Source organism: Halichoeres trimaculatus, unplaced genomic scaffold (genome assembly GCF_033239565.1).
Source record: "Halichoeres trimaculatus isolate MK-OKI-2021-1 unplaced genomic scaffold, fHalTri1.1 fHalTri1_scaffold_5, whole genome shotgun sequence".
In the NCBI taxonomy this organism is placed as follows: Eukaryota; Metazoa; Chordata; class Actinopteri; order Labriformes; family Labridae; genus Halichoeres; species Halichoeres trimaculatus.
This window is the reverse complement of record NW_027437183.1, coordinates 37,333,207-37,347,933: the sequence shown is the minus strand read 5'-3', so window position 1 is coordinate 37,347,933 and position 14,727 is coordinate 37,333,207. Positions and strand designations below refer to the sequence as shown.

The window sequence follows — 14,727 nt, the reverse complement described above, 5'->3', positions numbered from 1 at the left end:
TTAACTGCATTTTAGACATCAAGTCATGGATGGCAGCTAATTTCCTACAGCTCAACCAGGACAAAACAGAGGTTTTAGTTATTGGTCCTGAAGGCCAGAGAGAGAAACTCTTACCTAAGTTACAGGATTTTAAATCCTCAAAATCTGTAAAAAACTTGGGCGTGATTTTGGACTCTGAGCTCACTTTTATTCCACACATTAAAAACATAACGAAGATGGGTTTCTACCATCTTAAGAATATAGCCAGAGTCCGCCCGTTTCTCTCTCAGGCCAGCACGGAGGTGCTAATGCATGCTTTTATCTCCTGTCGTTTAGACTATTGTAATGCCCTGCTCTCTGGTCTTCCCAAAAAGAACATACACAATTTACAATTATTGCAAAACTCAGCCGCACGAGTGCTGACGAGGACCAGAGGGCGGGAGCACATTACGCCTGTTTTAAAATCGCTGCATTGGCTCCCCGTGCGTTTCAGGATCGATTTTAAGGTTCTCTTATTAGTTTTTAAGTGTCTTAACGGTCTTGGCCCATCTTATCTATCTGAAATACTTTTACCCTATCAACCCTCGCGGACCCTGAGGTCCTCCGGTGCTGGCCTTTTAACAATACCACAAGTAAGAACTAAAACTCACGGGGAGGCGGCATTCTATTATTATGGTCCCCGATTGTGGAATAGCCTCCCGGAGAGCCTCAGGGGCGCAGAGAATGTTGATATTTTTAAAAAGAGGCTCAAGACCCATCTTTTTAATCAGGCTTTTAACTAACTAGATTAACCTCTTTTTATGCTTACCCCTATTTTTACACTTTTTTATTATTACTCTACTTTATGCTATTATTATTAATTCTGTTTTGTTTATTTATTTATTTATTTATTTATTTATTTATTTATTTATTTATTTATCTATTTATTAGATTAGTTTATCCTGTTCTATTATGTTGTTTCATTTCAATGTTGTTTGATGTTTATGTTAGGATAAAGATTTATTTAATCTCTACTGTTTTATTCCTTCAGTTTTAGCTTCTAGACCTTTTATCTCATTCTACTATTTTAGTCCCTCGGTTTTCCAGTGTTTCCTCCTGGGGGTCTGCCACACCGGGAGCTGTTTTTGGCCCACTGATTGGGGCGCTGTCCCATGGATGGCTCCGGCCCTGGTGGCTAGTGAGCTCTACACCTTGGTGTGGAGCCACCTGTCTGCCTGGGCTGGGGTGGTCCCTGTGGTGGCGCCCCTTTCAGCCACGGGCCATGGCCCCTCCCGGTGTGCGCAGCCCCCAAAGGTAGCTTTTTCCTCACCTCAGATCTTGGTGCCCAGCCATGTCTCCTCATCAACAGCCTGTCTATGTGTGTGTGTGTGTGTGTGCGTGTGTGTGTGTGTGCGCGTGTGTGTGTGTGTGTGCGTGTATGTTTGTGTGTGCCGGTATGTATGTCTATGTATGTGCGTGGGTGTTACCGTGTTCAGTGGGTATATTTGTGGGGGTGGGAGGTTTGGGGTTTTAATGGTATTCCTTTGTCTTTGTTTGTTTTGTTTTTTTGGTCTTCCCTTTTGTTTTTATCCTCTGTGAGGCACTTTGTGTTGCAGAAGCATGAAAAGTGCCATACAAATAAAATAAAGTTGAAGTTGAAGTTGTTCTGGATCTGCTCCTGTGTTCAGTTTTTTGTTGTTCAGGGCCCTATTCTACGAAGCAAGTTCAGTCTAGCGAGATAACCTTGGAGCTACCTCGCTGAACTGAGTGCGGTAGCCGGCGGTCTGGCTACACGGTTTCAAGACGCTGGTTATCAACCTCATAAGTGGATCCAGCTTTGCAATGAGCGCGTGCACGCATATATGGCGGAGCCCGCTGCATCTGACCAATCACGAACATGGAGCAGTCTGGAGCGTCAAAGCAGGCCGGAGAGAGAAGGACCGCATACTTCACACAGGAGGAGCAGAAGGTGATCATGAGGAAGTATGACGAGGTGAAACATGTAATTAACGTTAAAAGCAACACCGTCACTGCTGCTAAAGCACAGAAGGAGTGCTGGCAGAAAATTGCTGACAGTCTAAATGCGTAAGTGTAGTGCAAAAAAGATCTTTTGTGCCATTATAATCCTGAAATAGAACTGTTCACCATGCACTTTTACTGTAACATGCACCATACCTAATTTATTTCTTAGATGAATTGATTCATTTGTTCATTCCTATCGTGTTTACATTTTTTGTGATATGTAGCCCACATGAGCCCTACATGAATTCCTGTCACAATTTTAATACGGGCGATAAAATATTGTCATGGAACAGAAGTGGTGGCATTGAAGATCTTATTACGGCAATGAGAGTTCTTCATTCCCTTTAACTACCTGTAGAAAGTGTCATATACTACCAACCCCTCCCTGGAAAACCGGTAACTTTCATAAAGGTGGTCATCAGAAAAAGAGAGTGGGTCGGGCTCCGATGTCCACGGGATCCTCTAAGAACGGACAAGCCTATTTTCGTGAGGGCTCATTGGTCAGTGGGCGGGGTTTTTATAGTCCGAGAGTTCAATCTGGAACCTAACCTGCCCCGGAGCAGGTTAGCCGTTCAGCGTGTGTTGCCATGGAGACTCGCCTCGCTGAGGAGTGATCCCATGTCGTAGAACAGGACCTTCGGAACCTATCCTCAAAGCTACCTCACTAGGCATAATCCTGCTTCGTAGAACAGGGCCCTGGATCTGTTCCACAATGTTGTTGTGTTGGATCTATTCCTGAGTTTAGTTGTTCTGAATCTGTTTCTGTGTTTTGTTGCTCTGGATCTTTTCCTGTGTTTTGTTGTTCTGAATCTATTCCTGTGTTTTGTTGTTCTGAATCTGTTCCTGTGTTTTGTTGCTCTGGATCTTTTCCTGTGTTTTGTTGTTCTGAATCTGTTCCTGTGTTTTGTTGCTCTGGATCTATTCCTGTGTTTTGTTGTTCTGAATCTGTTCCTGTGTTTTGTTGCTCTGGATCTTTTCCTGTGTTTTGTTGTTCTGAATCTATTCCTGTGTTTTGTTGCTCTGGATCTGCTCCTGTGTTTTGTTGCTCTGGATCTATTCCTGTGTTTTTTTGCTCTGAATCTGTTTCTGTGTTTTGTTGCTCTGGATCTGTTTCTGTGTTTTGTTGCTCTGGATCTGTTCCTGTGTTTTGTTGCTCTGGATCTGTTCCTGTGTGTTGTTTTTCTGGATCCCTTCCTTTGTTTATGGACAGTTTTTTGGATTTGAAGCCTGATGAAGATCTTTAGACATGAATTACCTGCTCAGCTTTGTCACATGACTCAGAGTCGGGGCTGATGCTGATGGATTTACACATAAATCTTTTCTCCCTCCTTCTCTCTCTTCACCTCCTCCAGAGGAGCCCATGATCTCAGGCTGTCTGCCAAGCAGAGGGGCCCTCCCTTTGTCACCCAGTGGTCAGCGAGCAGCGGCGGCCGCTCATGCGGCAGCAGCAGTGCAGGCAGCGGCTCTGGAGCAGCTGAGGGAGAAGCTGGAGGGTGGAGAACCACCACAGAAGAAGATGATGATGATGGAGGAGCACCAGAGGATGATGCAGCACGCTCTGCAGCACAACCTGCTGGCCATGGCCTCCAGCCTGCCCCTGAACATCAAACTACACAACAGAGGTCAGAGGTCACACACCTAGCTCCACTTCATCAGCCTTGTTATTATCATTATTATCATCATTATTATAATTATTATTATCATTGTTATTATGCAATATCTTTTAGCAGTCTGGTCTGATTTCACAGAGGTATCTGATTGTCACTTAGATGTGAGGCTTATATTGTGTCTGCCTGCTATCACACTTTAATCACAGTGTGTGTGTGTGTGTGTGTGTGTGTGTGTGTGTGTGTGTGTGTGTGTGTGTGTGTGTGTGTGTGTGTGTGTGTGTGAGAGAAACACATTGGTCACATAGTTCATCTCTTTGGTGTCATTTAGAGCTCACAGATGTTAAAAAGCAGGCGGCAGCTCGTCATGAGTAAAAATGTGTGTGTGTGTGTGTGCAGACAGCGTGGTGATGACACGCCATCAGTCACATGACTACTAATGATAGCGGCTAAAGAAGAGTGAGAGGGCTGAGAGCGGAGTCTGATATCACTCTGTCTGCATCACTGCACACTCAGATTAGTCCTGATAACCGCTCTGACACCTGATGAAACACACACACACACACACACACACACACACACACAGAAGATAACTGTTTTCCACACCTGTGTGATCACCTGTAATCATGGGCTCAGGGTGGATAAACGTCACATTTGAATCACAGCAGAGAGAGGTGTGTAAACAGGCTCCATCTGTCTGAGTACGGTTTGGCCCAGTCCGGAGGAAGAGGAGGAGAAGGAGGAGAAGGAGGAGCGACCAGCTGACTGACACAGATCTAAAACAGCACAATAACAGAAGGAGTCCACACAGAGACAGGGTCCCAGACCAGAGCACGTGAGCACAGTGGAGCGGCAGGAATTACAGCTACCTGCTCCCCGAGGTGCCCGCCTCCATCGCTCCCTTCTTTAAGTCCCACCATGCAACTCTGCCCATTACCGCTCAGGGCTCAGCCAAGATTGCACCTCCACTCCACACTTACCCCAAAGATGTGTGCCTGCATATTTGACTTATATTTATTTGAAGCCTTAAGGCTGTTATGCTTTCAGGGCAAATGTGACACACAGAAATGAAAAAGATCTGCGTGAGAGAACGCGTGAGGCTTTTAACACCCACATGGCATCTGTTGGTGTCCATTCCCAAACTGCAGGGGCGGCATTTTACAAATGTTCGTCCACCAGAGTACTAAACGAGAGTTGAAGAAGTTTGCCTTTGTTTACACATTTACATATCTGTCCCGGAGATTTTTCCAGGTTCTTTGAACCAATTCCTCTTCTCTGCCAAGACTGACCGCAATTTCACGCCATTAAGCCTGTCACGATAATCCATAAATCGATTAACCGAACGATAAATAAAAACGTCCTCGGTAAGTTTGCCAGCCTCGATAAACTGACAGGTGCATGCATGTTTGTTTTCCTCCTCTCTTTTGACCAAAGAGGCTGAATGAGAAGATGGCTCACTACGTCTATCTTTCCTAACATCAGGGTGCATAGGTTCTATAGCGGATTTAGCGGATTTATAGCGGAGTGAGCATCTGTCAAAAATGCGATCTTTGGGGTGAAGACAGGGCTGCTCGCACGTACACACAGAAAGAGCTGAAGCGAGCGTCCTGAGGGGTAAGGAGAAAACACACGCTAATATGAGTGATGGCACGAAAGATACGGTTCTTAAGCCGCCTGCCACAGTCCCAGTGTGGGAACATTTTGTTTTTTATCAGAATGAACAAAGTGTGAGCTCATGAACACCAACCAGCTGATATGTCGCATTTGTTTGAAAATAGTGGCGATGAAGAAGAAGAAGGGGAGGTGCAGCGGAGCCTTATTCTTTGACAATCAGCTCTTACTGAGGCTTTTGGTCTGCAAAGTAAATAGAAATAAAAGCGCCAAATGGTTGGCGCTCAAAGACAGATACATCGCCAAAGAAATGCAGCCCTTCAATACGGTTGGAAGCCAGAAATGTTCAAAATGTTTGACAGACAGTACGGATTGACTGGGAAAAAGTACATGTTACAAACAATTCAGGAACTGTATAAACTCCCTTTTATTTAGGCTAGAGTTTTTATTGTTGTTGGGTTTTTTTTTTTTGGAGTTCCATTTTTTCTTTAGAGACAGGGTCTATGTTTTATTGTTGTTGATTAGTATAATTATTTTCATTGACATGTATTTTTTTCTAAAAGAGAGTCCATTTCATTTTCATTGTATTTTTTTCTCTTTCTTGTTTGTTAAATTTATTATATTTTTTGTTTAATTTATTTTATTTAAAAGATCCTGACCTTTTAATTACAGTTAAATACTCTTAAGAAATTAAAGTTTCTTGCTTTTGATATGGTGTACTCACTTTATTATCCCATTTATCATAATTACATCAATGAAAAAATGAATAAGAAAATCAAAATAATATTGATAATAATATCGTTTATCAGCAATAATATTTTGGAAAATTATCATCTGGCAAAATTTGTTATTGTGACAGGCCTACACACCATGAATTATTGACCACTCGGTTATCATGGTGATCTCTGTGTAGAGAGTCATACAGGATGCATGTATTTATGCACTTTGACCACGAGGGGATCCTGTTCTTCTGCCATCTTGTCCGCACACCTCCGTCCGGCATGGTTAAAAAATTTTGAGTTTGCGGGGTGTGGAAATTTACCAGGTGCAAAAGACCTTGGTGTGAAGATGACTCATTCGTCCGAGCAAAGCCACACAGACCCCGCGGACGCATCAAGCATATATCAGCCTTTAGACCCTCAATAGAGGAGGTAATAAAATATTTATACTCAGAGACTGTACCTGAATAGATTTTAGCCAAGATGTGGGTGTGCATCAGACTCTTGCTGTGAGCGGAAACAACTGAAAATTGAGCAGGACCACCCCCCCCCATTCATAGAAAAAAATCCTGCTTTGCACTTCCATCAAAAGTCGGCCACTCTGCTCCCCACTCACTCACACCTACACTCCGCCTACATGCTCTGTCCCAGACTCAAAATCTGATCTAGCAGAAGCAACCAGTCAGGACCCACAGAGCTCCATGTTCAAACTAACTGCAGTTCCCGGAGTGTCCACTAGAGTCGACCTCAGGTGAATCCTCCTCAGATGTGTTCCTCCTGCTGTTGCTCTCCGTACAGACTGTTTATCCAGGAGACACCAGAGCCTGCTGACACCTGATTGGTTGAAACTACTCAGACTAGAGACAGGAACTAGGTCTGAGTGTTTTTTTTCTCTGTGTGTGTGAGTGTGTGTGTGCACGCGTGTGAGCCATCAGTTTTATTCTCTGTAGCTCACCAGCTGTGCTGTATTCATCTATAAGTGACCTGTGTGTGTGTAACGTCTCTGACAGCTTATTCTCCTCATCCTGTCTCTGTATGTTCGTGTGTGTGTGTGTGTGTGTGTATGTGTCTGACAGCTCTTTCTCCTCGTCCTGTCACTCTGCAGACTCTCACCGATCCTGGTCCTTGTGTTCCCGCTCTAAATGCTTATATTGAGTTTTCCTCTCTGCTCCTCTCCTGACAGATGATAGACAAGAGGCCGCATTGAACCTGTCTACCAGCGGCATTAGCAGCATCAACATGTCAATAGAAATAAATGGAGTTGTCTACACAGGTAAATAGAGGGGCCGTTTGCTGATGTAATTGCGGGCAGGAAATTCAATAAGTTATAGCAGCACCCTGGTGCTTAGTCCTCCTCGCAATTTGATGTCTTTGCTATAAAATCCATCGTAATGAAGTGGCAGTCCAATAGAGTTAAAAAAGTTAAATATCTCAAAATTGGGCCTGTGGAGCCCAGGTCGATGAGGCTTATTGTCTTATGTGTGTGAGTGTGTGTGTGTATGTGGAGGTAATTACTGCCTCTGCTTTAACACAGACCTCTGTGTCGGGGTGTAAGCCTGCGGACCATCACTTCACATCACACTCTGTCTGACAGAGTGGTTAGTCCTCATCCACACACTCACTTTATTCTGTCTGATATGTCACACACTGCTGCAGATGACCACACACCAACTTTATATCATCATCATCATCACCATCATTAGTCACATGATCAGCGTTTATTTCTTAGTTCAGGGTTAGTTTTCATCCTCCACTCCAAAGGGCTCACGTCAACTAAAATAACTGTAATCAGAGTTTATCTGAGAGGCTCTGCAAAGCGCACAGCAGCATGCGCACACGCATTCACTCACACACAGAATTATACAGTTTAGTCACAGAGCTGAGGTCAGCAGAATGATGCTGGAGGAGTATAAGTGATATAATGAAGGTGTTGATGTGGATTTAGATCCTTCCCTCACACTCAGAGAAACTCCAAACTCATCAAACTCAACGAGTGCTTTGCGTCTGCAGACCCAGGGACTGCAGGTTCAGGACCGCACATCTGGGACCATACGTCTGAGATGCATACTGTTTGCAAGGGACTCAATAAGTTAAGTCATTGGATGGACTCAAGTAAATTGTGTGCAGGATTTCCATCCAATACATTTTTGTAGCCCCAACTAAAACTTATTTCATCCCCACAATATAACTGAAACAAGTTAGTTTAACTCATTTACAACAAAGTCAAGATAAATTACTGAATTCACTCAGCGAAATTGATTTACATTTGTCAATGTTAACTTAATTTAAGTCAATGTGATAAAATGCAAATTTAAGCAAGCTAAAAACGGCCCTGAGATTGATCCCATAAAAAAAAGACAAAACATGGTTGTCATTTTTGCTAAAGGACGGAAATCCTGACATTCTATTTAACCGCACTTAAAGAAAAAAACACACTCTATTACATTTTGTTGTGTAACTGTGACAATGCAGGCAAAGCAGTGAATATTAGCTCCTGCTGCACATTGAGATGATGACCAGATACACACACTGTGTGTGTTTCATATGGCACTGACCAGCTGTCTGTGATTCACACTGCACTGACCAGCTGTCTATGCTTCACATGAAACTGACCAGCTGTCTGTGCTTCACGTGGCACTGACCAGCTGTCTGTGCCTCATATGGCACTGACCAGCTGTCTGTGCTGCACTCGGCACTTACCAGCTGTCTGTGCATTACATGGCACTGACCAGCTGTCTATGCTTCACATGGCACTGACCAGCTTTCTGTGCTTCACATGGCACTGACCAGCTGTCTGTGCTTCATATGGCACTGACCAGCTGTCTGTGCTGCACTCAGCAATTACCAGCTGTCTGTGCATCAAATGGCACTGACCAGCTGTCTGTGCTTCATATAGCACTGGCCAGCTGTCTATGCTTCATATGGCACTGACCAGCTTTCTGTGCTGCACTTGGCACTAACCAGCTATCCGTGCGTCACATGGCACTTACCAGCTGTCTGTGCTGCACTCGGCACTGACAAGCTGTATGTGATTCACACTGCACTGCTCAGCTGTCTATGTGTCACATGGCACTGACCAGCTTTCTGTGCTTCACATGGCACTGACCAGCTGTCTGTGCTTCACTCGGCACCGACCAGCTGTTTGTGCTTTACATGCCTGACCAGCTGTCTGTGCTTCACATGGCACTCACCAGCTGTATGTGATTCACAATGCACTGTCCAGCTGTCTATGCGTCACATGGCACTGACCAGCTGTCTGTGCTTCACATGGCACTGACCAGCTTTCTGTGTTTCACATGGCACTGACCAGCTGTCTGTGTACTTCATGGCTCTGACCAGCTGTCTGTGCGTCACATGGCACTTACCAGCTGTCTGTGTACCACATGACATTCACCAGCTGTCTGTGTACTTCATGGCACTGACCAGCTGTCTGTGCTTCACATGGCACTGACTAGCTTTCTGTGTTTCACATGGCACTGACCAGCTGTCTGTGCTTCACATGGCACTGACCAGCTGTCTGTGTTTTGCATTGCATGGACCTGCTTTCTGTGCTCTACATAGTATGGACTGCTATTTTCTTTGCGATGGCGTTTTGAAACTGAGAGGGAAGAGGAACCCAGAAGATATGATACAGTGCTGAAGACGCATGGCCATGGGGGCTGGTTATCCTAATGCTACTTGTTTTTGTTTCTGTGTGCAAAGTGAAATACTGTCAGTGTTCTGAATAAAAAAGATGTCTGGGAAAGCTGATTCACATTTTTCTGCTTTCTCACACTCTGACCTCTGACCTCCTCAGGTGTGCTGTTCTCAGGTCAGGCGGCAGTGGCAGCTATGACGGGACATCGTGGGAGACACAGCAGCTGTCACACTCAGGGAAAGGGCAGTCCCTCTCAGTTCCAGCCTTCCTCTTCCTCCTCTTCATCATCTTCCTCCTCCTCACGCCACAGAAACTCCTCCCCCTGAGCCCCCACGCCCCTCCCACATCCAGTAGGGAGGCAGACTGCTGCTGGTCTCCTCTCCATCCATCCTCTGATTAAATGACCCCGCCCCCCTATCTCCATGTGTTTGAGGGTGACTGTGTGTCTGTGTTGTGTTTCAGTCCTCAAACAAGTCCACGCAGAGTGTCCACTCTGTGTTTAATCCAAAGATGAGTCCGCTGATCCTCTAGGCACCCAGACACACACCTTAGACTCAAACAGCTTAGACCAAAGAAGAAGACCCCAGCTCCAAAAGCAAAGCCACAAATCAAAGCCAAAGACAAAAAGACAAGGAGACACAGAAACACAGAGTCACAGAGACAAAGACACACACAGACAGACAGTCACAGAGACACAGAGTCACAGACACAGTGACACAAACACAGACAAAGACACAGAGAGACAGAGAGACAGAGACAGAGAGAAACAAAGAGACAAAGATCATAGAACAGAATAAGAAGAGACAAAGACGCTCAAGTAAAACGAGCAGGCAGACAGACAGACTGGCAGACAGACAGTAAAGCAGAGTCACAGACAGACAGACAGACAGACAGACGGGCAGACAGGCAGATGAACAGACAGACAGACAGGCGGGCAGGCAGATGGACAGATTAACAGGCAGGCAGAGTCACAGACAAATGGGAAGACAGACAGAGAGACAGAGAACAAACCCAGTCATAAAACAGTTTCATGGATTTACATTTGACAGGAAGTGTGAATCAGGCATTAGGATGGTAAAATACACACACACACACACACACACACACACACACACACACACACACACACACACACACACACACACACACACACACACAGATTCAGCATGAAGATGTTGGCTCTTTCTCTCTCTGTCAGATTTATTTAGTGTTTATGTTCAAATGTGACCTTGAAGAGCAGGAGCAGAGCAGGAGCAGAGCAGGAGCAGAGCAGGAGCAGAGCAGGAGCAGAGCAGGAGCAGAGCAGGAGCAGAGCAGGAGCAGAGCAGGAGCAGAGCAGGAGCTCCAGCCTGTGCCTGCAGTGAGCAGATACCTCAGCAGCCCCCTGTATATAGTCCCTGTATGAACCTAGATATACCTCATTCTAAACCTCATTGTATACCTCACTGTGTACCTGGTAAGAGCTCATTGTTTTGTTGTTCAGTCATGTGACAGTGGGTTACTTTGTCATGTTTCGTAGGATCCTACCAAAGAAGGACACATCTACCTCATTTCTTACAGACTGTGCCAACCAGCATGCTCCACCTTGAAGTCAGAGTGCTTGTGATGTTTGCTACCATAACTTGTTTGTATCAGACTGTAATGCTTTCCATGGGACAACCCTGTGGATGATTCTAGAAACTCAGTGTGCTTCTTTATGTTTGGTGTTGTGCCAGCACAACGGAACAGCCATCAGAGGGGGGACAGACACCTGGAGGAGACAGCAGCTCAGTACACCAATCACAGCTTTGATGAGAGGCCAGTCAGTCTGCAGGGGTCAGGTCAGGTCCTGACCTGTTCAGAGTCCAAACAGAGGTTCACCTCAGCACCACCATGGCCAGGAGAGGTTTTTGTGACCTGGAGAGAACCAGCTGCTGGGTTCAGCTCCTCTGCTCTGCAGGGTGTGTTCACTCTGTGGAGGAGCTGAAACCAGAGGACAGTTTGGATGTCCACTTGTAGCTGAGTGGACCTGGTGGACACCTGGTCTGTCTTCTGAGGTGTGCCAGAGCTGCTGCCTGCTCTCAGTCAGGTTCTCCTGCAGGTTGTTCTCAGCTGATGGTCAGATGCCTCCCCCTCTTTCCCTCCAGGTGATGTACCTGTAATGATGATGGTGGTGGTGGTGATATATCGTGTGGCTGTGTGTATAGATGGTGTGTACACTTGTAAAAACACAATCATGCTTCAGAGGACAATCCTTGGTCAATCAGAGGAGATGTTGAAGGTGGTTGGTTTCTCTGGTTCAGTGTGTACTTGAAATGTGTTTTTAGTGATCAGACAGTCTGCAGGAGGAACACCAACCACACCTGAGGACCTGAGGACAGGTGAACTGAAGCAGGCTCATGATGTAACAAATCTGTGCTGGTATCATCACCATTCTATGTCTCAGAGAAACTCAAACACTGATCCTTTGATCCTGAAATAAAGTCCACTTCCTCCTCATGCTCCCTCTGCGTAGGCTGAATCTGTGTGAAATGAATGACTCTGCAGGAAACGAAGCTTTAAACGTAGAACACAAAACAGAAAGTACTGAAAAGAGGATGAGACAGGAACTACAACTTCCATGATGCATCACAGATAGAATAATGCTGTGTTTCATTTACATCAGAGGGAAGTGGGGAGCAGGCAGGGGCGTAGCTACAAATAGGCAATCACAGGCAGTTGCCTGGGGCCCCAAGATTCCCAAGGGCCCCCAAAGCATCTCTTAAAAACTGATTTATGAAGTTCTCTTCAACTGAAAGCACTTCTTTTTTCTAAATTTTACTTCACATGCTTCAAAATCAAGGGCGTAGGTTTGGTCTCAACATTGGTAGGGACAATATAACAGCATAACCTGCATGCAACACTTTTTGCTGGGGACGGGACATTAATAAGACCAAACAGATTGGGTGAACAGGGGTCAGGGCTACATTTCTCACTAATATGAACCTAATTAATTGGTAGGCTAAATGATCAATGCAAAATAAATCTATATTGACTTATACTAACTTTCATGTGTATTGGTTCACCTGACACACCTTTCGATTCAAACCTTTATTTTCAAAAACTACTAAAGAAAAAATTTTGAAAACTTCCAGAATAAATGTCTGGATTTTATTAGCAAATTTAAATTGCAATATTTGAACATAACTCAAAATTATATTCACATACACAATACAAACTTGTTAATAATCTCTTAACTGAATGCAAAAAAAAACAACAACATTTGTCTCAAGACCACTCAACATTGTCTGTCTTATAAATAAATTAAATATAACTGAAAAAACGTCTTAGACAGAGAATAACAAAAAAAGATAAAAATGGAGCCTTCCTTCAGGTAAAACACTACTGCTTTTGTCCACAAGCACAGCCAAACTCATAGACAGCACCGCTCCTAAAACTGCATTAATCGTCCAAAAACTTGTGTTTTTCACCAATATTCCATCATGGTCCGCTCCGGGTTGATATCGATGATCTGCTGAAGTCTGTGTCACTCCAGACAGCGCTGTGTGGCTGTACTGACCTCTGAACTGAGGAAGACTTTGTTTACGCTTGCCTCTCAAAGAAAGGAGTCGGCTCTACAGAGAGTACTGCGCATGCGCAGTATGCTAACTCTGATGCAGGTCGGACTTTCAATAGCAAATTTAGTGGTACGTGTTCCCCACCTCCACAACATTGACGTCTTTTTACATTACTTACAGTGGCTGCTGCTGGCTGAAAAAACTTCTAATATCCCTCCTCGGAGGCGGCATGTTGTTGAGTCGACACGTTTTTCTGTCGGGGCTGAGTGAGTGTGCGTGTGTGTGTGTCGGGGGCGGAGTCCATAGCCAACCTAACGTGCGTTTGAGGAAAAAAAATGGACCGGCACATTCAGCGAGTGAAAAGGGGTAAATTTAAGTTAATAACGGTAGGGTCAATTCTATCCTTACAACATATGGGAAGACAATCTAAATTCCCTATAAAACTGAACTCATAATAAAATGCAAAAAGTTGCTTAAAATTTGGTGGGGACAATTTGTGCCTCCTGAAAAGTTGGTAGTGTTATGTCCCTACCGTCCCTATGCAAACCTACGCCCTTGTTCAAAATACATCAAAAGGCTTAATCTTTAATGATGGTTTTGGGTACCCCCCCTCCCTTCTTATTCAATGGGCTATTTCATGTTACAGCATATCTAAAAATTTGATTCAGGAAGAAATTGGTAAAAAATACTTTTTTCTCATTTTTTTTCTTATTTTCAACCAAGTGGGAAATAAAAACAATGTTGCTCTGAGATCTGAGATAAACATATCAGACTTTTAGGATTTTAAGGACTTTATCTAGCCCAGGAAATAGGATCATTTTCTCAAAATCAAACTTTTTGAGTTGGTGATAAACATTATTGTACAAAATCTCTTTTTTGGAAACATAACTCACTGGACAGGGGGTCAAATAAAAATACATTAACTTTAAAATAAAAGTAACAAAAAGTATGGTAACTGTAAATATCACCTCTTTCAGTAGATCTTTTTTTGCAGTTTTATGTTGTGCTTGATATTTACATATTTTTTCTTTACTAAATTATTTTTTTCAATATTTCTTATTGTAATGTTTTTCACTTCATACTTTCTTGTTTGTTACTGTTACTCTGTAAATTCCCCACTGTGGGACAAATAAGTTGTCAATTGACCATAAAAGATTTCAAATCCAGGACAAAGTGGACTAAATTATGTATTCACTTTTTTTCAAAATCAAACTAAAGTACAGAACTTGAGGAAATGCATTTAGTTGTGTTAAGTTACCATGTACAAGATTAGCACTGTCTCATGCCTTGATTCTGGGAAAGAGACGGTGGACCCAGGGAAGGCCAGTCTAGCTCTGAGGAAGATGAGTAAAATGGACATGGAGGGCCCCATTGACTGGGTTTGCCTTGGGCCCCCAAACAACTAAATACGCCCCTGGGAGCGGGAATGATGTCATCTCCAAGTTAAGGCGTTCCAGTCCCCAAGTCAGGAAAACTTGCCATAACAGAAAATATTTCTATATATAAATATCGAATAATTCTATGTTTACAGCTGATTTCTCCGAAATTCTTGAATAAACAGAATATAACAGGAGCGGAATTACTGTTTACACCTGGGGCAGCCATCTTTGATTGTAAACTAGGGGTGGTGTAGATTT

General features: G+C 44.0%; 1 protein-coding gene across 1 annotated transcript in view; it reads left to right on the top strand.

Annotated features, from left to right (window-relative positions):
• arid3c (AT rich interactive domain 3C (BRIGHT-like)) overlaps positions 1–11,848 on the top strand; it is a 36,643-nt gene extending 24,795 nt beyond the window's left edge. The window contains exons 5-7 of the mRNA XM_074670609.1: positions 3,333–3,602; positions 7,101–7,190; positions 9,714–11,848. Of these exons, the coding sequence (XP_074526710.1) occupies positions 3,333–3,602; positions 7,101–7,190; positions 9,714–9,880 (527 nt within the window). The 3' untranslated portion in view covers positions 9,881–11,848. The remainder of the gene's footprint in view (positions 1–3,332; positions 3,603–7,100; positions 7,191–9,713) is intronic.
• The last annotated feature ends 2,879 nt before the right edge of the window (positions 11,849–14,727 follow it).